This window comes from Haemorhous mexicanus, chromosome 3 (genome assembly GCF_027477595.1).
Source record: "Haemorhous mexicanus isolate bHaeMex1 chromosome 3, bHaeMex1.pri, whole genome shotgun sequence".
Lineage (NCBI taxonomy): Eukaryota > Metazoa > Chordata > Aves > Passeriformes > Fringillidae > Haemorhous > Haemorhous mexicanus.
The window spans coordinates 116,299,358-116,323,415 of record NC_082343.1 but is presented as its reverse complement, the minus strand read 5'-3'; the positions used below and the strand labels follow the sequence as shown (position 1 = coordinate 116,323,415).

The 24,058-nt window shown below is 44.7% G+C and overlaps 1 protein-coding gene across 1 annotated transcript in view; it reads right to left on the bottom strand.

Annotated features, from left to right (window-relative positions):
- Positions 1-24,058, bottom strand: part of INTS9 (integrator complex subunit 9) — a 61,576-nt gene that overhangs the window by 10,633 nt on the left and 26,885 nt on the right. The window contains exons 10-14 of the mRNA XM_059843128.1: positions 19,767-19,947; positions 17,508-17,568; positions 10,543-10,714; positions 5,674-5,798; positions 3,278-3,445 (exon numbers count right to left, since the gene is read on the bottom strand). Of these exons, the coding sequence (XP_059699111.1) occupies positions 3,278-3,445; positions 5,674-5,798; positions 10,543-10,714; positions 17,508-17,568; positions 19,767-19,947 (707 nt within the window). The remainder of the gene's footprint in view (positions 1-3,277; positions 3,446-5,673; positions 5,799-10,542; positions 10,715-17,507; positions 17,569-19,766; positions 19,948-24,058) is intronic.

Genomic DNA, 24,058 nt, shown 5'->3' with positions numbered 1-24,058 from the left:
CTGGTTTTTCCAGGGTGGATTTCATCATTCCATTTCAGGCCAACATGGTTTTGACAAATAACAAGCCACTGCAATGTTTCTAGGAGCTATAAAATGCCCTTTTCAATTGCCACTTGAGCCTGCACAGAACCCCAGGGCTGGTGGGAGCCCATATTAAACAAATGCCCTTTCCTTGCAGTACAGAAATTCCTATATTCAGGAACCCTAATCTACTGAAAAGGGAACATTAAGCAGCAAATACTCCCACACCAGAGAGCCCCATCCATCATGTCTGAAACCTGTCTTGCACAACCCACTCAGCAGAAGGGGAAGCTGCATCCATTTTTTACCAGGACCATGTAGTTCCCTTAAAAAGAAGGAGCAAGATCCTCTTTTGGAAGATGATTTGCATATCTTGGAGTTGGGGAATGGCATCCTGGTAACAGTCCTGAAGCACAGCCTTGCTCTCTGGAGTCTTTTCAGGAGGATCACCACAGAACAAGCAGCTTTTGCAAGGAGTTGTGAAGAGCAGCTTTGGAACCAGGGAAATCCCAGAATGGATTGGGTTGGGAGGAACCTAAAATCTCACCCAGTGCCACCCCCTGCCACAGGCAGGAACACCTTCCACTACCCCAGGTTACTCCAAGCCCCATCCAGCCTGGCTTTGGTCACTTCCAGGGATCCAGGGGCAGCCAAAGCCTCTCTGGGAATTCTATTCCAGGGCCTCCCCATCCTCACAGGGAAGAATTTGTCCCCAATATCCCACCTAACCCTGCCCTGTGGCAATGGGAGCTATTCCCCCTTCTCCTGACACTCCACCCCTTGTCCAAGGTCCCTCTCCAGCTTTCCTGGAGTCCCCCTTCAGGTGCTGAAAGGTCACTCCAGAGCCTTCTCAGGGTGAACAATCAGCCTGAAGAATCCCTGGATATGGACAATCACAAGCTATTTCTCCTCCCTGAGCATGGACAGCTCTAAAATTAGGATGGCTGTGGGAACAGAATTGGATTTTATTTGTTAGGGGAGGAGAAAAAAAGGCCCTTTCTGTCCTTTTCCCAGATTTCTGCTGGACCTCTCCAAGTTAAAGGGAATGCAACAGAAACCAGCTGCTTTTCCCAGGTTGGTGATGCCACATTCCCTGCAGAGCATCCTCCCTCCCAGCAGCTTTGGGAAGTGCAGGAGGGCTGGAATCCAGTCCCTTCAGGGGCTGACACAAGGGACAGGCTCTCACACAAAGGCTCAGCTCCACCTCAGAGTTTAGGTGGAAACCCAAAGCTTCAGTGGGATTTGAATAATCAGTGAGCCCCAGGCTGGCTCCCTGCACTCTGAACTCAGGATTGGTTTCATGCTGGTGAATTGAAGCCAAGTTTCACCAGTCTTAGGTTTAATAGCATCCAATAAATATGTAAATTTCCCAAACAATTAAATATACATGCCAAGATGGAGCTGCAGCCAAGCATATTTTGTAATTAAAGCCCTCTCCTTGTCTCCAAGCAGTGGGCTGGGCAGGCTCCTCACAGAAATGGTGTGAAATGGTGGCAGTGGGTGTTGTGGGCTGGCTGAGGGATTTGTTACTGGGTGGGTCCCAGTTCTGCACTTCATATTTGGTTCAGCTAAAGGATGCCTTCCTCCTTCTGCACTCCAATGAAAAGTCACTCAACATTCCAGTTTCTAAAGGGCAGTAATGCCTGTTTGCAAAAAGCCACTGTCACCTTTGATCCAAGGACACATTTGTGCTGATTGGATTGTCAAAAAAATATTTTAAGCTCATGTCTGTCAGCATATGGGTCACCCTTGGTAATATGGGTCCATTTGGATTTGACTTATGGGGTTAATAAATCATTAATAGATGTTGTGGGGATAAGTAATCCACATTTTAGATGGCTACAAGCAATCCATTAACCTGCTGGGCTCCTGCAGCCTGTAGGAATTAACCATTTATGGAAATTGTTGGAATACAAATAAGCCTTTTCACAGCTTCTTTACCATGACTGAGAACTGATCCTTACTGGGAAGGGTATTTCTAACAGCAGGTGAATTTGGGGAAGGGGAAGGATAACTGCTGGCTACTAACTCCTAGATTCTCTGGATCCTTTCCATGGTCCTGGGGCACTAACTCAAACTGCTCTGCCTAAAACTTCCTCCTATTTAAACTGAAGGTGACTGGTTACTTCACACATGGCAAAGATCACTGTTTGTCTTGTGGGATGGGATTTTCTTGCAAAGGACAACTCACCTGAACACAGTTTTTGCCTGCTCACAATCACAGAATCATGGAATGGTTTGGGTTGGAAGGAACCTTAAAGCTCATCCCACTCCAATCCTGACACCTTCCTCTACCCCAGGTTGCTCCAGCCTGGCCTTGGACACTCCCAGGGGCAGCCACAGCTTCTCCAGGAATTCCAGCCTAGCTCCTCCCCACCCTCCCAACCAGGAAATCCTTCCCAAGATATCATCCTAATCTCCTCTTTCCCAGTGGGAAGCCATTCCCTGTGTCCTATTCCTCCATGCCTTATCCCAAGTCTTTCTTCAGCTCTCCTGAAGTCCCTTTAGGCACTGGAAGGGGCTCTGAGGTCTCTTGTCCAGGCTGAACAGCTCTCTCAGCCAGCCAATAGGTTGTTTTTAGCTCCCATTAGTTTATAGAGTGACATTATCTCAAAAATGGTACTTTCCTAGCTCTCCAGTTGACAGAATGTGCTTTACATGATGAGAATTAACTGTAAATTCCAGCCCCAAGATATCTTAAGGACAAATACCTTTAGTTCTGAGGCTGCCCCTCCAGTCTTGAGGACAGTTCTGGATCCTTCACAACAAGAAGGACATTGAGGGGCTGGAGTGTGTCCAGGGAAGGGAACAGAGCTGGAGAAGGGGCTGGAGCACCAGGAGTGGCTGAGGGAGCTGGGAAAGGGGCTCAGCCTGGAGAAAAGGAGGCCCAGGGGGGACCTTGTGGCTCTGCACAACTCCCTGACAGGAGGGGACAGCCAGGGGAAGTTGAGCTCTGATCCCAGGGCACAGGGACAGGATGAGAGGAGACAGCTTCTAGTAGCACCAGAAGAGGTTTAGGTTGGATATTGGGAACAACTCCCTCGTGGAAAGAAAGGTGGAGGAGTCCCCACCCCTGGAAGTGGCACTCGAGGCCAACCACAGCGGTGGCGCTGGCTCACAGCTCAACAGAATGGCCTTAAAGACCTTTTCCAACCACAACAACTCTGCCATTCCACGACTTCCCAGAGGCTGCTGAGCTGGAATTTGGCTGTGTGAGCAGGAACACCCCCTGTGCCTGTGCCCTGCAGGGACTCACGTCGGGCATGATCTCGATCTTCTCGTAGCGGCGCTTGTAGGGCAGCGTGAGCACCTCGGCGCGGCGGTAGGACATGGCCGGGGGCTGGCAGTCGATCATCAGGTCTGTGCGGTGGGACTGCGTGGGAGGGGGCTGCGTGTACTGCTCGGGGCACACCACGTGCAGGGGCTGCAAGGGAACAGGGTGGAATTCCCATCAGCATTGCTAGAAACTGCTCCAGGAGTTTCCAGGAGCTGGAGATGCGTGCAGTGGTGACCTGCCCGGAATTTATGTCTTATCGCCGCTTATCGGAATTTATGCCTTGCCACTGTGCTAAGATTTCATACTTGCCACAAAGAGAGAAAAAAATAAAAATATGAAATAGGGTTTATCTCCCAAATCCTTGCCAGATTAACTGGAAGGAAATGGTAACAGTGGTGGAGACCATCCCAATGTCAACATGTGGGGCTGCAGAAACCTCAATAATCAAGGCTGCAAAAACAACTCCTGGAGTTTTGCAGCAATATGGTAAGAAAGCATAAACAGGCTGGTTGCCACTGCAGGGTTTAAAGAAACCAAAGGAGAAGCCAGTTCTGCAAAGTGGAAGCCAAAGGAGAAGCCAGTTTTGCAAACTGGAAGCGGTGACTCTCCCGGAATTTATGTCTTATCGCCACTTATTGGAATTTATGCCTTGCCACTGTGGCAAGATATCATACTTGCCACAAGGAGAGAAAAGAATAAAAATATGAAACAGGGTTTTCTCCCAAATCCAGGCCAAAAACACTGGAAGGAAATGGTAACAGTGGTGGAGACCATTCCAGTGAGAACATGTGGGGCTGCAGAAACCTCGGCTGTCAATAATCAAGGCTGCAAAATCAACCTCTGAAACATAAACATGCTGGTTGCCACTGCAGGGTTTAAGCAAGACAAAGGAGAAGCCAGTTCTGCAAACTGGATGCAGCGATCCTCGTGGAATTTATGTCTTGTCGCCACTTTGATATCAGACTTGCCACAAGGAGAGAAAAAATAAAAATATGAAATAGGGTTTTTCTCCCAAATCCTTGCCAGATTAACTGGAAGGAAATGGTAACAGCGATGGAGACCATCCCAATGTCAACATGTGGGGCTGCAGAAACCTCAATAATCAAGGCTGCAAAAACAACTCCTGGAGTTTTGCAGCAATATGTTAAGAAAGCATAAACAGGCTGGTTGCCACTGCGGGGTTTAAAGAAACCAAAGGAGAAGCCAGTTCTGCAAAGTGGAAGCCAAAGGAGAAGCCAGTTCTGCAAACTGGAAGCGGTGACTCTCCCGGAATTTATGTCTTATCGCCACTTATTGGAATTTATGCCTTGCCACTGTGGCAAGATATCATACTTGCCACAAGGAGAGAAAAGAATAAAAATATGAAACAGGGTTTTCTCCCAAATCCAGGCCAAATACACTGGAAGGAAATGGTAACAGTGGTGGAGACCATTCCAGTGAGAACATGTGGGGCTGCAGAAACCTTGGCTGTCAATAATCAAGGCTGCAAAATCAACCTCTGAAACATAAACATGCTGGTTGCCACTGCAGGGTTTAAGCAAGACAAAGGAGAAGCCAGTTCTGCAAACTGGATGCAGCGATCCTCGTGGAATTTATGTCTTGTCGCCACTTTGATATCAGACTTGACACAAGGAGAGAAAAAATAAAAATATGAAATAGGGTTTTTCTCCCAAATCCTTGCCAGATTAACTGGAAGGAAATGGTAACAGTGGTGGAGACCATCCCAATGTCAACATGTGGGGCTGCAGAAACTCCGGCCATCAATAATAATCAAGGCTGCAAAAACGACTCCTGGAGTTTTGCAGCAATATGGTAAGAAAGCATAAACAGGCTGGTTGCCACTGCAGGGTTTGAGGAAGCCAAAGGAGAAGCCAGTGGTTCTGCAAGCTGCCCTGGAGACAGCACAACACATCAGCAGTAACATGAAGGAGATGTTTATGCAAAGGCAGGCTCTGTCAGCTTGCAGTGACAAGCCAGGTTGCAGAACAATGAGATAAAGAGATGCAGGCATTGTGAGGAGGTTTGGAAGAATGTGTATTTCAGAGTTCAGCAAGATAGAACACAGGGAAATACTCAGCCAGGAAAAAAATCTGGTTATTATTTTAATTATGTCATGAGTCAGAAAGCAAATTTTAGTAGAAACAAATGGATGGGCCACTAAAGCACAAAGAGTTGAGAGGAAAGAGTAGATACTACAAAAACCCTCTTTTTCTTAGAGCTCTCCTAAAGCAGAGCTCAATGCTGTGTCCTCTTCATGGAGAAAAGGATCTGGGTGCTGTCTCCATTTCCGTTCAATGCAACATTTCCCCACATTTCATTTATTTAATTTCAGCTGTGTGAAGAAATTTAAGAAAAGGCAGCAGAAAATTCATTACCTGGACTTCTTTGAGTAATTTAGACACCTGAATAAAGTTGAGTCTTGTGTCAATGGGGCAGTAAACACATTTCATCGCCAAGGGCTGATAGGGAGCCAGGGCATCCAGGTAAGAGAAATCAGGCTCTGGAAAGAGAAATGTTGAAAACACTCAAAGCCCATTAACAACAAAAATGGCCCAATTCCTCTCTAATTCCACTTTAGTCAGAGCTGTTGCTCCATGTTAATTCTGTCACAGATTTCTCTTCCCTTCCTCCTTCCCCCATCCATTATTTTCAATTAATTTGATGAAAATTACGCCCACAATTATCTTACCTTAATCAAGCAACAGAGCAATACTATTTCATTTGAACACATTATTGCATGATTTTTAGAACAAATTTAATCAAGACAAAACCATCATCTCTTATTTTTAATCAGATCCTGTAAAGGAAAGCAAAATGTAGACATTTTGAGTCTTGTGAGGTGATTCAAATGGCAAGCTGGTTTTCAGTGTGACAAAAAGGCAGCATAAATATGATCTCTTGATGTATAAATATATATATATTTATTCTTTTGAATCTAAGAGCCAGGTTTAGGCTGGTGGGAAACCAAAGGTTCTTTTATTATTGGATTAGAGGTTTGCCAGGGAAAAGTCAGGCACTGAATGGGCTTTTACTCCCACAGAGAGCAATAAAACATTGAGAATTCTACAGAAAAAGATTTTTTTTTTTTTTTTTTTTGGTGAATGACAAATGTAGATCTCAGGTGACACAGTGTAGGATACAGGTAACCTCCTGATTTTGGGGGTCACCAACTAATGGTGGAAAAGATTATGCCATCCCTATCTCCCTGATAATTGTGGGGTAGATGGGACAAAGGGAATGTTGGGAGAAAAGGAACTGGTATGAGTTTGATAAATACAGAATGGGAAGAGAGAAGGGGATGTATGAAAGTCTCATCTGCTGGATTATCCTGAACCACAGGGCCTCAAAGGACACCAGGCAGGGCAAAGTGCAGTTCAAACTTGGCTGGAACATAGCAGGAGGAATTCTCTGGGACCTGCTTTACTTGAAAGGATGAAATTAAAGGAAACTGAAATTCAAAGCCTCCAGTCCAGATTTAAAGAGCCATCTAAGATGTTCTGACATGGCAGCAGAGCAGAGCACTGGTTGGATTTCTCATGCAGACAGCAAGAAAAAATCTCCTTCAAACCTTACCAGAGGAAGTTCAGCACCAGTGTGACATCCAACAAAAAGAGAAGTTAATTGCTCACCTAAAAATCTAAAAACCTCCAAATCTGCTGCTGGCTAAGCAGCACTGAGCACCACGTGGAGATATTTACCCTGAGAGAGCAGAACATGGCACCAGGCAACGATACAAATGTTTGGAACTGTCAAAGGGATAATTTCCCCAAGTTTAAAGCAATTGTCAGAGTAGCTGTCTGGGAACATTAAAGTGAGAAATATTAACACAAAATGAGCTTTGTACAAGGACGTGTACATGGAGCCATGAATCCACAAACATGGAGTAAAATTACACTGGGCAAAAAGCCACGTTATTAAAAGCAGATGTGGTGGTGGCAAGAAACAAAGCCTAAAAATATTGATGTAAAAATAGCATTTTATGTCAGTTAAGTTTAATAGCAATGAATAGAAATGTAAAAATAGGAATACAGAGAAAGTTGGTAGTTGAAGAATGGTCAGTCAGGGTTAAATGACAAGGCATTTTAAAAGTCATTAGGGGAAAACAGAAAGCTCAAGTCAGGTAGAGGCTCTCTGCTAGAGATGTGCTGTGAAATTGTAAAAATTGAGTTTAAAAAGTTACCAGAAGGGAGGTTTTCCATCCCATCTGGGGTTGTGGAGGACACAGAGATTTGAGGCAGCACCTATTCAGCATTTCTGAATTAGCAGGTTCAGAGAATGGACAGACATGGAGTTCTGGTCTAGGAATCCCATACAAAATCCAGTCCAAAGCCTCTCTAAACTCCTAATAAGGACAAGAGAGCCTTGGAAAAGGGAGAAATTCTAGGGAAGGAATCCTAACACAGAACTGGGGAGATTCAGAATGTTAAAAACACAACTTGAGCTGGGCTCAACAGGGAACTCATGTGACACACAGGAGCTGCTGTTTTGAAACCACCCAAAATCCCAAAGTCACCTGTCTGGAGGCAGCAAGTGCTTGTCAAGGACACATATTGACTTTTCCTGGCAGAATTACAGGTCTTTAGCTTTTCCCCCAAGACTCCTGATTTACTGCTGTGTGACAATGAGTTATAAAACCTTCCACTGTACAGCACTGACGTGCATGAGCTGGTTTCAACATCTCCCAGGGAGCTGGTTTTTAAAGGAGACTTCTTTATATCGTGTCTTCTCCTAGAATTTCTTTGTGGCTCAGTGCTATTCGATATTTTTAATCAATAATCTCCTCAATACTGCTCCAGCAGTGATGGCTGCAGGTGACACCAGCCAGCAGAGTAGCACCACAGTTCCCTCACAGGCAGGTCCTGGCTGCTGGCTGCTTTAATTTATATTCTTGTCATTGTTTTTTCACATTACAGATTGGAAAGATGGAGACTGACTGTTCCTGTGGACTGAACAAGCAGTGTTCATTAAAAATGCAGGATGGTCTGGAGTTTAAAGGTTCTAATTACCAGAAACCAGGAGTTTTTCAAAGGAAAAGCTACAACATCATCTGCTCTCACACACTGCTCCAATGGACTGGGGTTCTTTCAGATCCACAGGGGATTTTAGCTTAAAACAGAAAAGTAATTAAATAATGGAAATCAGTGGCATCAGTGGAGGTGCTTCAGATTTTCACTGGTACTAAGAGCAGGAGAATTTAATCTGCTAAGAATTTCTATAGACACAGAATCATTTAGGCTGGGAAAAAAATCTTTAAGGTCATCAAGTCCAACTGCCAAAGCCAAATTCTGTGTTTTGTTCCAGCTGAGACAACCATAAGGAAATAGGCCTAGGACTAGACAGTCATAAGGCAGTAGGACTTATGGATAGTGGATAAAAACCATGGATAGACAGAATTTAGGAAAAAAAACCCCACAAGGGTTTTGGAATCCCTGTGCACTCCAAGGTCACCCAACTAAAGCAGCTCTCAGCTGGAGTTTCACTAAGCACCAACTGGGAATGAATCTCCAAGCCCATGACCTGCTGCACCCCCAGGTTGTCAGGAGTGACATTTCCATGCCTTGACAACCCGCCAGGGCCAGGCTCCAACAGAAGTGCTTGATTGCCTCAGCTCACTGAAGGACTGGGATCTCACACAGAAAGGTCAAGTGCCTCTCCTTGCAGAAGACACAGAGGAAGAGTTCCTGCCATTAAAGGCCAGTTCCTGACACCCTGGGCAGTGCATTCACAATGTGATTAATGCTGCTGGCTCCCCTGGGATTCATGGAACACACACCCCAGCAAAGGCTCTGCAAACTCTGGCTTAATTGAAGTCCTGACTCGAGTAAAATTCACTGTTTTCAGACAATGCATATCCAATTTTACCCAATTACTGTAATTAGGGCATGTCTCCTGAACTGCCTCAAAGGTCAGGAGGGATGGGCCCTGCAGCAGCTGTACCTTCAGTGCTGTGGTACCTTGCTAAATTTCCCAGCACAAAACCAGTCTGGATTTAAGTTCCCTGCAGGAACTCCCCTCCCATTAAATAGGGTTAATTATACCCTAAAAATATCCCCAAATTGGCTTAATAGTATCGTGATACTGTCACACTTTTCGGTGGCAATATTGTGAAAGGGACTTGCTTGTCACTAGCCTCGAGTCTACAGTTAAAAAAGGAAAGAAAAAGGAAATAATCCTTTCCCAGCCCTCTTTTCTTCAGGTTTTGTGCTTTCCAGCAGCTTTGCTATTCACTAAAAACTGGAGGAAAATAAACTTCACAGTGGGACTCCATTGCACCCTTGCTGTGGGAGTAGGTTTGATTTGTTCCTCAGGGCTCTCCTCCCCAGTTCTAATTACTTTATCCAAAAATCCACAACTTTTTTACCTGGCTAAGTCATATAGAGCACACCTCCCATTGTCCCAGAGTTCCTTAGATCCAAAATCAGGAGTAAGGACCTAAGGGATTATTGTTTGCCTTCTCAGATCAGGACAATGCCCACTGCAGGGCTCTGTCCGGGTGACACATCAGGTACAAATACACCTGCACAGAACCTCAGCTCCAGGGAAGGCCTTGAAGGATTTTTAATCAGGGTCAGCACTAGAAGCAGATGGAGAGAAGTGGAGGAACTTAAAAGACCTGTTGAGCACTGAGAAAGGAAACAGCTCCCCTGGGGAATGAGCCAGAGCTGTAAATTCAGCTACAAATGTGTCTGTCAGCCAAAACCCATCTGAACACAGCTCAGCCCAAAGGCAGGAACAGCTCAGACCCCTGTGCCAGGTCTGTGTGGGGTGCACACTTCTGGGACAGCAGAGAGGACAGAAACCTCCTCAGAAACACTGAAAGATGAAAAGGCAGGAGAAGGGATGAGGGAAAGTTTGTGGTTCCACTGGAATATGGAGAAGTGTTTCTCCCTTCTGAGCAGCATCCATTAGGTCTTGCCTGGGTTTAACTTGCAGCCAGCTGCTTTTAATTCAAAAATTAATTTCCTGTAGGCATTTTACTGCTGTGCATAACAAAGATTTTGCTCAGACGTGGCAGGAATAGACTCTGCATGGCAAAGGTTGACTCTGCAGGGCCACACTGAATTAAATGGCACAATAATTACATTTGTCCCTGCAGCCAGTCCTGGGGCCTTAATTTAGATAAGCTCCTACTGAAGTGAAAAACTTCTGTCCCAGAACAAATGAGTAAAGCCCCGAGGATGTGGCCACACTTAACCAGAGTGCACAAACTGTTAATCTGATAATGATATCAGCATTTGACTTACCTGTGAATATAACAGTGTTCAAGCTGGATTTTCCCCACAGCTCCATGAAATGCACCACATCCCCAAATCTGAGAGAGGGATGCCCAGTGAACACAACACAGGGCTGCTTGAAGTCATTGCTGAAGTCCCCATGGATGCTGGGATAATGTTTCAATTTGTTTGTCTGAATGAGCTGAAAGAAAACCAAAAACTCCAGACAGTGCAACTTTTCATGCCTCTGTGCTTGAGTGTGTTTATTTACATGAGATTATAAATGTTCTACAATTTATTCCTAACTCATCAGAGAGTCCCTTCCTGTAAACCCCTTCGATTTTTTTTTCCCAACAAATTTAGTCATGACTGTCATAAATGTTATGAAAGGGAAGTCAGAGCATGGGGCCTTCAAATCCCTACTCTCACTTCTTTGGTACCAGCAGGATGGTGACTGGGAGGAAACTCTGCAAACACTCCCTGCTTCGACTTCCCTGGTGTGAGCAGAGTGCTCAGCTGCCAAATTCACAATAAGCTCCTTTTTTCCTATTTGCCATGTCTGCAATGAGCTCTGGGCTCATGTTTAACCTGCTTTTCTTGCATCACAGCAGTAGCAGGCACTTTTGCCTTCAGCAGAATGTTGCTGAGCTTCCCTGGTCTAAAGGGTTCACAGAAAGTCAAAGCTGCTGAAAAAGAACAGACTGACTTTCCCTCCCTTAACTGCCTCTGAAACCAACAATAAACATGAACTAAGAGCAATAAGATGTTTTTCAGACACAGTGCAATCAGCTCTGCAGGTGGAACAGATTTCTCTACCAAGATGGAAAGTTTATTTATCAAGGCACTTTTCAAAGAGTTTTGCTTTATTTCTTCTGCCACTGTACTCTAATCTGCAAAACAAGGTGCAACTTAAAAAGCAATTTAACAACCAGGCTGTGAAGCACTTTCATGCAATATTTTGCAAGTTTTTCCTTGGCAGGTATATGCTTCCATCTCCAGCATGAAAATAACTGTAAATACAGTTTAAAAAGCAAGGAATTTAACACATGAAATCACAGATTGAACAGATGAGAGAAAGACCATGGAGATAAAGAGTGTGAGGGAGGGAGGGAAGGGGGCTTCCTTTGTCAGCCAATTTCAAAAGGAGGTTGGGCTGTTCAACAAATCATAGAATCCTGGAATGGTTTGGGTTGGAAAAGAACCTTAAAGCTCATCCCATTCCACCCTCTGCCATGGGCAGGGACACCTTCCACTGTCCCAGGCTGCTCCAAGCCCCATCCAACCTGGCCTTGGACACTTCCAGGGATGGAGCAGCCACAGCTTCTCTGGGCAACCTGTGCCAGGGCCTGCCCATCCTCACAGGGAAGATTTTCTCCCTAATATCTCATCTAACCCGTCCTAAATTCAGCTTAAGGCCACTTCCCCAAGTCCTGTGTTACTTTTTACCATGGCTGATCTAAGGTGTCTGCATGGAAATGAAGAGAAACTGAGAATTCTCAGCAACTTGTGCACCAGCAAGCACCTCAGAATTCAAGGTTATTACACAGTTCTGTAGATGGACGTGGATCATTTCCACATGGATCCTTGAATCATGGAGGAAGTAGAAACTGGACTACATTTTCTGCAGTTTACAAGTAATAGCTAATTCCCATTTAATCTTCAAGAGGGAAATTGGAAAAAAAACACCCAATAACTGCTCTGGCAGTTGATAGGCACTGAATCTCAAAAACATTCCTGCAATTATACTGGTAAAGATTTCTGATTAACACATCTGGAGTGCAGGGTTTAGAATCTAAACTTAGCTTCAGTAATAAAAACTGCAGTTTAGCAGACAATGGGTAAAACAAATTTGAATCCATAAAATACTGACATTTAAATGAACTTGTAGGAAATGGCCTCAAAAAGCTTTTTTCTGTTTGGTGTTGGTTTTTTTTTTGTTTGTTTTTTTTTTGTTTTTTTTTTTTTTTTTTGAGGGAAATCAAGTGTCTCAAAACTGAAATTGCAGAAGCACTTTCAACTGGGTAAACTGGAAGAGGAGGATGATTTCCATTTCAAGCATTAAATGGGGTATGTGACATTCCAGGGGAAAACTTTTCCAGGGACAGGCAGATAGGACAGGGAAAGACATTTCTACAGCCAGCATTGACCTAGACACTCCTGAAAATCACAAACTGTTGTTCCAGCTGCTTTCACAGGCTCCTTCAAATGATATTTATTTGTATGCAGCATTCAGATTTTTGGGAAGATGTGAGGGCAGCACTGGATGTGGAAAGCAGTGAGCAGCTCATTTCCCTGCCATATCTCCACAAATGTTCACTGCTCAGCAACATAAAAGCTGTATTTTCTTCAAAGCCTTATGGAAGCTTCAAATTCCCTCCTATTGCTCTGTAAAGAGACACAGGAGCTCTAATCCAGTTTTTCAGGAGCTCGTTGGTGATGATTCTTTTTTCATCTTTTCTTTTTATCTTGCCAGATCTTTTCTGCTAAGTCTGGTGAGGCTTCAGAGCTCAGCTCACAATCCCTGACTCTCACAGGTGGACAGAGCAGGGGTGAAAGGCTACAAAAACAAGTTTAGAGACATTCTACTCACTCCAGGGAGAAAGCAGCTGGTGGATTTTAGCGTCTACAGTAAAAATCTCTTCTAATCACCCCATCAAAAATATACGGAGCTGAACTTGCAAAACAGGTCCAACAAAATTTCCCAATTCATTAAAGGGACTGAGTTTGTAATGATTTGTGCAGGTTTTTTGTATCTCCAGATGAGATGGGGTGTGTAAACTTTGCTGTGCCATGGTCAGACCTCCAGCTGGGCCAAACCCAAAGCCTGGCACTGAGCCAGCCAACACTTCCACAGTGGGCTTGGTTTCTGGAAAGCACAAGCAACATTCAGAAAATCTTTTTACAGAAGGAACCACTATTGACTGAAAGCTTAAGAGATAGGGGCTGGTAAAGTACTGAATCAAGAGTGAGAGCTGTGTTTTTCTGAAATCCCAAATGGTTCTGTGCTTCCTTTTAAAGCTGTACACTTGATTTACAGGGTCAGCAACTGCTGCAATAAACAGGATAAATCTCCAGAGCCTTTGTGTACCCTTTTGTTGAAGTGAGCCAAAATACACTGATATTTACTCTGTGTGTGTGTGTGTGTGTGCTCTGTTTCCAGAATTTGGAACAGATGTGGCTCCTATCAGGGAATGAGAGATGCATTTATTACTTCACGTCCCTCACTCCATCAGATCAACACTAACAGGGGCCTAATTTTATCACAGAATATCCAGAGTTGGAAGGGACCCCCATGGATCACTGAGCCCAACTCCTATATGATAATATTTATTATAAAACAAACCATAATACTCCACAATCACCCGGCTCCAGGTATTTATTTAAATGTGTTATGCAGGAACCGGTAAATGGAGGAGGGAATCAAAGATGAAGAAGACAAATGGTAGTTTTTAAGATCACAAAATCAATATTACTCCCACCCTGGCTCTTTTTTGAGTCAGAAAAAAGGGGTTTTGCAGCCATTTCTCTTAGATCCTGCTAACAGAATCCTTAATAAGAGCACAGTAAATCCAAATCCTCCCTCCACTGGCAAATACTGATCAATACAAATTACCTCTCAAATTTTATTGTTGCAGACATTTAGAGGAGTCTGGATTCACTTATCTTAGAACCTGAAATTGTCCATGTAAAAATCGAATGGAGAGGAACAATTCAGCTACAACAATTGAGCCATTCCTTTATAAACACGAAGCCTCCACCTCCACAAAAGGGATGGGGCAGAGTGTACAATCCATGGATCCTGTTAAAATGATCAAGGAGACCCCCAATTGCTCATCTGGGGCTGTGCTGGGATGGGATATTCCCATATGGAATTTGGTAAGACACCAAATTCTAGTTCTGGGATACCAGAATAACAAATCTAAGCTAAACAAATTACTGGTTTGTGCTCCACAGTATTTAGCAAGGCACTGAGGAGCTTCAATCTGAGCCTATTCAGACAGTTGATCCTTGGATATAATGGATACAGGGGCTTGGAAGTGAAAGCCACCCCCTGCCTTGCCAGCTGTGCTGACAAATATTTGGCATCTCCAGTTTTTGACTTTGCAGTCAGAGCAGCTCTTCCCTCAGAAAAACCTTTAAAAAGAAGCTCTTTTAGTTAGTGCACCACTAAAAGGCTGCAGGAGAGACTTCAACAAGAACCTGGACACTCCATTTTTACTAACTTTAGCATGAACTGATGTTCAAATCCATCCCTACAAACCTGAAGCACTTCAGCCCACATTCCTTGCTCCTAACAGAGGGGAAGTAGTCCCTATTCACTCAGGCTGGGTGTTGGGAAGCAAACTGCCACTACAAGAACTGTACCAGGACTGTGTAGGAGGAGGTAAGATGAACATCTATTGCTCCATTAAAGTGGAATTAAACAAGGAGGGAGAAATGTTTTAGGTTCTCTGCAGAGCTGAACATGTGTCTGGCTTTATTCAGCAGAGCAGAACAAGGAATGAGTTCAAAACATGCAACATAAATCATAAAATTTCCATGCAGAGAGAATGCAAAAGCTTCAAACAACTGAGTGTAGAGAGTGAGGAGAAATAAAAATAGTAATTGTAGAGACAATGAAGATGCTTTTATTTACCCTCTTGTGACAATAATAAAGGCATAGTTAAGTGAAATGCCAAATACAATCACAGCTGATTAAAGGAAGGAATTATTCTGTTCTACCACACATCAGGCACTGCTGGAACTCATTGCTGCAAGGGACAACATCGAGGATTTGGGGGATTTTTTGCCTTCTTTGTTTTTAAATCTTGCTGTTTATACAACCAACAGGAACATCAAATTTCAGGACCAGCAGCATGCTGGGCTGGGCTTGTTCTGTGGATAATTAGAAGCTTATTTCCTGGCCTGTCCCTCTCTGATGTATCATGCCAGGCATGTTATTAATGCTTCCTAAGAAGTAAGAGGCATGTCTGAGTAATTCCCTATTTTCCTCCAACAACTGAGCAGTTAAGCACATCTTTTCATGATGGGCAATTTCAGCACAGGTTACATTGCACAAGCCTAGCATTACTTTGAAAAAAGCCAAGCAATTCTCCACTAACAACCTCTCCGATAGAAACCATCATTCACTGTCTGCTTCTGATCCTCATTAAAAATCCCCTGAAGTGCCAGTAAGCAAAGCTCCTGCCTCAGGTGGGGGGGTTGTGGAGACCCAGGATTGTGCTGGGAAGAGGTTTTTTGGATGTTTCACACTGTGTGAATGAAATACAGTGTCAGCTGTGAGATTCTGGAGATTGAACAAGGGACACAAGGCACGTGCTGAGCACTGGGGCTCTGGCATGGACATCCTGTGGGATGTTCCATGCTGCACCTGGAACAGACACATTCCTCCCTCTGTGCAGGGATCCACTGCTGAGAGGCCTTTCCTACATAATTACCCTGATCTACACATGAAGCACAGAGTAGTTCTTGCAAAGCTGTTCCAATAATTTAGCAAAAATCTCACAATCAACAGGCCTCCAGAGAATATAAAATGTCCCAGGAATTAGAGGACAGAGTTATCACTTTATAAACACAAAGACCCATTGTATAAGATGGGTTAATTAATCCAGTCTTTGACAGCTGCATGTTTGGCTTCTCATTTTTGGATGGGTTTTCACTTAAATCTGCCAGTTCCAGTGAATATTGTAAATCAGAATATGGGCTGTCAGTGAATCCAATGACACTGTGGATCAACAAGGACATCCCAGAAAGGAGGGATGGAGGGCAAGACAGAAAGCACAGCCACAGCAAGGCTGCAGAGCTTCACACTCAGAGAATTTGGAATTGATTTATCAGTGGGAATGAATTTTTTGGTTATAAAATAAGTGGTGAACAGGTGGCTTGCCCTGCAGTCCACATTATTCTTGGTAACAGATTATACATAATTCACTGCACATCCTGCTTGCTACACATTCAAGCATCTGGAAAGAGTGAGAGCTCCTGGTCAGATCCTACTTCCAGCAATGCCTTTGAAGCACCTACAGATGATAGATATGATGGGTAATGGCAATTTCCAGAACAAGTCCCTGGATGAGATATCTCAGAGGAAAAAAAACACCCAGTGTCTGTAAAAGCATTGAATTTCTGGGCACTTAAACCTGCCATGGCCACTCTGCACATCTCATCAAACAGTCTGGACCACAGCAACTGAAAGAGCCAAGTTCTGCATGTCCCAAGTGGTTCAGTGGCTAACAGGAATAAGATTTAGCTAAAATTCTCAGTCCTGTTTCTTCCTTTCTCAGCCTGCCTCTTGTTTACTTCAGTGGGAAAGCTACCTGTTCCCAGGGGAGAATTTCCTGTCCTGCTATGTGAGGTAACTCTGAAGGCACAACTTATATTTAATGTCTGCTTGGCTAAAGCTTCCCTAAAATTATTATTTTGTTGTAGGAAAATCCTCCAAATTTAGGACCCTCATTCCTCTTTGCTTCATTACAACGCTCAAGTAATTTCATTTAAAAATTGCCTCCGACAGCACTCAGTGCTGCAAACTTTAAATTTTGATATAAAAATCTCTCTTTCAAGATATCATTCCTCCTGCAGCAGACATGATGCCTGCTTCAGTGAGGGAGGAAGGAGCTGGCATGACTAAGCTGTCTCTGATAACAAGCTCTTAGTTTCACAGACTTGGAAATAAACTGCTTGGACAAAGGGAATGCTCGTGGTTGCAGCTGATAAGAGCAAACATCCCACACCAGATCTCCTTCTGTGGGGGAAGGAGTGAACCAGGCCAGCCTGTGCAAATGATAGGCTGGAATAAACAGGGTAATTTTGGAGTTTAGGGAACACCATCACTCATTCCTCCCCCATGCTCCCAAATTCATCACAGAACGCAAAGGAAAAAACCACTTTTATGAAAAATTAAACAAAACTTAAATAGCTGTAGAAGGGTTAATGAGAAAAATGACAGCTACACTGTGTGGACTGTGAAAATGAACTAGACCATGGTAACTCACCTCAGCATGGGGAAAAGGAGGTTCTGGAAGATACACCTTTGTTTGTTTGTTATGACACAACCTTTAAAAGAAAAGGAAAGCAGCCAGAGTTAGAGGTGCAGCACATCCTGCAGCATCTGCTGCCATCTACTGTTACACTCTTGGAGAAAACTGGTTTGGATCTGAGGCACCAGGTGCAAAATCACCAACTTGTCCAGCTGCTGCCAGAGTTTCTGGTTGGAGGCCCCACAGCTACAGGACACAACACCTCAGTCACAGCAGGATCACACAGAGATGGTGCAAGGCAGCTGAAGGTAATTCTGTACACACTGGAACAGAGCTCCTCTGCTGCTCAAGACAAATCTGTAACTCAGCATCCACAATGGCTCCTCATCCAGATCTCAGCAGCTTTTGCAAAGCCAAATCATCTGTCAACAGAAAAATCCCACTTGCCTCACCCCACTTCTCAGCAGTGACTTGGTCCTTTTGGTCATTCTAATCCAATTCCCCTGCGCATTTTATTCTTGGTAAATTGCCTCTCCCCACGGCCCAAGGCTCACAGTGACCTGGCATTTTCCATCAATCACTTATCTTTAAAACAGATATTGAGAGCTGTTGATGAGCTCTACCCAGACTCCTGATTCATCCTATTACAGCAGCTAAAAAAAGCTGCTTGTCAGAGGTCTGGGTGACGTGACAATGATCTGCAGTGACACTGTCCTGGTGGCTTTTCTGGGAAACACTGCCTGGCTCATACTTGCACGTTATTAAAAAGAAATGAGTCTGGGTCAAACTAATTTTGCTAAAGTCTAAGGGACACTAAGAGCAAGGCACTTCCTTTAGCTGAGTAAGGGGTAGAATTAAAAGCTGGAATCCCTGAATATCAACCACAGTTCTGACCCCAAACCTCTATTTTACAGATGTTCAACCTTTGCTTGCATTTCCATGGAAATCCACCAGATTTCAATCATCTTTACAATTGATCTCCTGGGGGATCAATTCCCACAAGATTTCCAGGATCTGTCTTTTCTTTCCTGAACTCCAAAATCTGGAGAGGAAGAAGAGAAGAGCTACCTTATTGTATTTAATATTCTAGAGCATGTCTCCATTGGTAAGAATTTGGGAAGAGTTCCAAGGGGTTGGGTTCTGCTTTCCAGGGCTCAGAATCACAGAATGGTTGAGGTTGGGAGGGACCTCCTGAGATCACCAAGTCCAAGCCCTGCTCAAGCACTCTCAGCAGAGCAGATCACCCAGGACGTGTCCAGCTGGATTTTGATGTCTCCATAGCAAAGTCTCCATAACCTCTCTGCACAGAGGCTGCAGTGTTTCACAGAAGCATGGAATGGTTTGGCTTGGAAAGGATCTGAAAGATCATCCAGTTCCAATCCTCTGCCATGGGCAGGGACACCTTCCACCATCCCAGGCTGCTCCAAGCCCCATCCAAGCTGGCCTTGGACACTTCCAGGGGAGGAGCAATCAGAGCTTCTCTGGGCAACCTGTGCCAGGGCTCACCATCCTCACAGGGAAGATTTTCTTCCTAATATCCCATCTAACCCTGCCCTCTGGCAGTTTAAATCCCCTACCCTGATGGAATTTCACATGCTTTAATTTGTTCTGCCAGTGGGCCCTGCTGAAGAGACTGAGCCCTCATCCTCATTACTTCCTATCAGGTGTTTCTACACAGTGGTAAGATCCTCCTGAGCTTTCTGCTCTCCAGACTGGAGATCCCCAGCTCCCACAGCCTCCCCTCATCTCCTTGGCCCTGTGCTGGTCTCATTCCAGAAATCCCACATCCTTCTGGTACTGGGGAGACCAGAACCACATAGAACACTGTCCATGTGCCCTCAGCAGTGCTTAGCAGAGCAGGATCTCCTCTCCTGACCTGCTGCCTCTGCTCTGCCTCATGCAGCCCAGGACACTCTTGGTCTTTTCTTGCCATGGCTCAGCAAAACTAAGCCTGAAATCTCTGTTTTGCTTAGAACATCTTGTTAGAATTTGGGGGGGCTAAGACTTGCAAACAGGCACAGCTAAAACTCACTCAAGTCAGGAACATAATTTACTCATTAGGGTAAGCACGAAAAAGCAGAGATTGAGTTTGTACATTCTATAGGAAATGATCCTTCCCTAATTATAGAATATATTCTTACACACCCACCCACCCCCTGGTGACTCCAGGAACGTGTTCACAATCCTAACCAGGATTATTTTAGAATCCGTCAGGTGGAGATAACCTGCACCTGCCTCTTCCCACAGCTGAGGGTGCTGTCCTGGCACACCTACCACTCAGCAAAGATCTGGGAGAACTCCAGGGAGCTGTTGGCAACAGGTGAGATGAAATAAAAGGGGACATTGGAGAGTCCTGCAGAGTCAATGTACTGATAGAGGCACTCCAGCAGGTCGTAGATCACTCCAGAGGGGTAACAGGGAACCAGGACATTGCCTCCATTCCGGACAGTCATCGCTAGGGGAGAGACAACGAGAGAAATCAATTCACTGCCTGTGAATTTAAACTTCTAATACATTCCTTTCACCCAAAGTTATATAAAAAGCAGCTTTTGCATGAATTAGCATAACACATTATGCACATGAGTTGGGAAGAAGTTTGGAAGTAACAGGGAACCAGGACATTGCCTCCATTCTGGACAGTCATTGCTAGGGGAGAGACGACGAGAGAAATCAATTCACTGCCTGTGAATTTAAACTTCTAATACATTCCTTTCACCCAAAGTTATATAAAAAGCAGCTTTTGCATGAATTAGCATAACACATTATGCACATGAGTTGGGAAGAAGTTTGCAAGTAACAGGGAACCAGGACATTGCCTCCATTCCGGACAGTCATTGCTAGGGGAGAGACGACGAGAGAAATCAATTCACTGCCTTTGTATTTAAATTTCTAATTAATTCCTTTCATCCAAATTTATATAAAAAGCAGCTTTTGCATGAATTAGCACAACACATTATGCACATGAGTTGGGAAGAAAACCTCTGATCATTAAATACATTTATTTCCTGCCTTCTCCAGGCTCAGTGGAGGGATTCTTCTCCTTTAGCTGGGGGCACACGACAGCCTGAGCACATGGAAAACTCCCGACAGGAGAGGGCAGCCGTGCACTGGCACAGGAGGATGAAGGAGTGACACAAACCACCTCACCATCGAAACAAACCCTGCTCCACCTCTCAGCTGCCTCCAGAGGGGAAGGACAACAGCTCCCAGGTCTCAGCCAAAAGCACTGCACATGGTGAGCTGTTCAGTGCTTGGATTTCAGATGAAAAGCCGAAGGTGTGGTTATTTCAAACAGCCCTCAGAGCCAGAAATGGGTGATGGAATGTTTGGCCTTTTTAAAAACTCCAAATATTTCTGTCCTTTCTGTATAAGAACAATTTAAAACTTGTAGACAGCATGAGACTAGATAAAAATGAGAAAAAAAAGGAAATATAGGTTTACTCTGTAATTGAGACAGATCTGAGCACAATAGCAAAAGCAAGCAGAGCAAACATCATGTTCTTTTTGGCAGAATGAATTACAAAAATACTGCACCTTCTGGGGAAAGCAGAAATACTTTGTTCAGCTCAGTGAGCAATTTCACCTGTGGGGTAAAACCATCCACTGCTGTTAAATGCAGTGCAGCAGCAATAACAGCATGCACCAAGCATTCCACAGAAAGCTGTGCAAGAGCCTGAAAATACAAATATTGCATCCCCCCAAATCCCTTCCTTGACCTCAATTTCTTGCTGAGCTTTGCTGGGGTGTGGATTTAGCACTTTAAGGGTCTTTTTGCCCCTGATGGGGTAGAATCTTCCTCAAGGAAGATTCTTCTGGCTGAATGTTTAAGATTTATGGAGTTCAAGGAGATGCATAGCCTAGCAGGATTTTTCACATGCATTTGTGGTTGTTTTACTCCTTGTAGCAGTCAGTGCCTCTGACACTGTGCTATCAACAACTGCTGATCAAAGGCCCCTTGTTTATCACTTAGAATACAACTGCAGGGTAGTGGATTTATTTCTCCAGGCCATATGCAAACTATACCACCCAAATATTTGTGGGGATGAACAGCAACAGCTCACATTTGTCCAGAACTCGAGATGTTCCCAAACATCCCAGCAATGTGTGACATTATCCCCCTCACCTGGGCAAATCTAAACTATCCCAGCTGGAAACAGGATGTGAAGAGAGCAACGAGGAGGTTGAGAACAATGTTTTCAAAGCCATCTGGAGGTGGAAGTTGAGGCTCTGGCTCCAGGACCTGAATTTACGTGGAGACATCACACACCCAAAAATTCTGCAGAGGGAGGTACCTACACCCACTGCAGCAGGAATGGTGCACAGGGCAGGGAAGGGGGCAGAACAGAGGTTAAAGAATGTGTCAGGCCAAAAAAAACATGAGTTTCATTCCTTTGTGGTGCTTTGACCCTGGCTGGAGGCTGGGTGCCCACCAAAGCTGCTCTGTCACTCAGCTGGGGCAGGGGAGAAAATGTAACAAAAAGTTTGTGTGGAGAGTTAAAACCAGAGAGAGATCAATGGCTAATTACCATCATGGACAAAATGGACCTGACTTGTGGAAATCAGTTTAGTTTATTTCACCTCTCTCCACAGGGTACAGGCCTGGCCAGGACCCTGCTCCAGTGTGGGGTCACAGCTCCTTGAGGCATCTCCCTGCTCCAGTGTGGGGTGTCCAGGTGGATTTCTGCACCCCTGTGGGCCCCCATGGGCTGCAGAGACACAGCTGCCTCTCCCTGGGCTGCACCCTGGGCTGGGAATCTCAGCTTTGGTGCCTGAAGCAGCTCCTGCCTGTTCTTCCTCACTGCCCTGAGGGTCTGCAGGGCTGTTCCTCACTCACCCTCACTCTCCTCTTCCCTGGCTGCAACTGCTCCTGTACAGTAATTTCCTTCCCCCTCTTCACTCTGATACCCCACAAGTGCTGCCACCTCTGATGGGCTTGGCCTTGGCCAGCAGTGGGTCCATCCTGGAGCCAGCTGGGATGGGGGAAACATCTGGAAACCCCTCACAGAAACCAGCCCTGTAGCCCCACACTACCAAAACCTGGCCATGCCAAACCCAATACAGCCTGAATTCCCAGCTCTCCCTTCCCCACAGCCACTGGTTCCCTGAAACCTCAACATTTTCTGCTAAAAACAAGCACAAGTTCAAGATTCCTGGGGCCACAGAGGAAATAACAGAGGGTAAAGTCTTGGAGGAGATGTCAGCTTGAGTTTCTGTCCCCAGCAAAACTGCAGAGCTGGTGAGCAATAACGGATATAAAATCACAATCCTGGGAGTGGAGAATGATTCCAGCCAGGTGCCCACCAGACCAGGGATCCACAAAGGGATAAGAATCCCCTCCCAGCTTCTGCAAAACAGGGGTGGAAACCTTCCCAAGAATATTGCTTTCCACACAAACAGGTCCAGTCTGGCTCTCTGCAGCACTAAAACAACTTTTCAGAGTTGTCAGTAAGAGGACACATCTATCTGAAAGTTGTTTAAAGCCCAATTTATCTTGGTGACTGATGGATGCTCTCTCTGATAAAAGTTGTATAATAATCTTGGCATTTCAAATTTAGTCTCCTTCAGCAGCTCCCTAACAAGTAGTTCAATTTACAACTCACAAAGAGATCCTTGCTTTCCCAACAGCTGCTGCCACAAGGTCGAGTTGGCACCTAAAAAGCAAACTGTGCTCTTTTCTGCTCTCTATAAACACACACAGCCTCACACTCACACAAAATATCACCAACTGTCCCCACAGACAGACTGGCAGCTTTGCTGCTGGTGCCCAAGGCAATGTGGAAATAAAACTGCTCTCCTTGAGCTGCAGAGTGCTGGTGCTGCAGAGCTGAGCAGGGAAAAAAGGGGCTTGGAGTAAACTGAGAGGAAGCTGGAGGTGGGACAGAGTGGAGAGGAAATCATGTGTGCCTTGGGAATCCTGGGGATCAGGGCTGCAGCTCCACATGCTGGGATGGAAACAGAGATCCAGGAGGAATTTTCACACTTCCATTTCTGTGCTTCACATCCCTCCTTCACAAGCATGCTGGTACCTCCTCATACACACTTCTGGTGAGTCTTGGTCTGCTTTAGAGTTTTAGCCTTGAGTATTCTGAGCTGCTTGTGCACTCCCTTGAACATTTTGGAAGTGAGGAAACACAGATGAAAACTACTGTGCTCAGCCTGCCTACTCAATTGTTTTGCCCACTGCTTCAGGACTTTTTTACATATTTGAAAGAAAACTGATTCTCTGTTTTCCTGATGTTGGGTAGATAAATATAGCTGGTGTCATGTAAAAGACAGCCCTAAACTGCATTAATATAGAAATATTTAATTTCTTCAGTTTGCTGTTTTTTTGTAGGTACCACTCAAATTCCAGATTCTTACAATGGCCTTATTTTAAGCATGTATCTTCTTTTGGTCTTTAATGATTTTCTCATTTCTCTGAGTTTGTCTCATTCAAGACAGAAACTGGTTTGAGGCCCTGCAAACCCCGGAAAATAGTTCAGAATGTTTCTGTAAACCAGAACAAGTTGTGCCGACAAACAGCCACCTGCACTGACACATGTAACATATTTATTTATACACAGTCA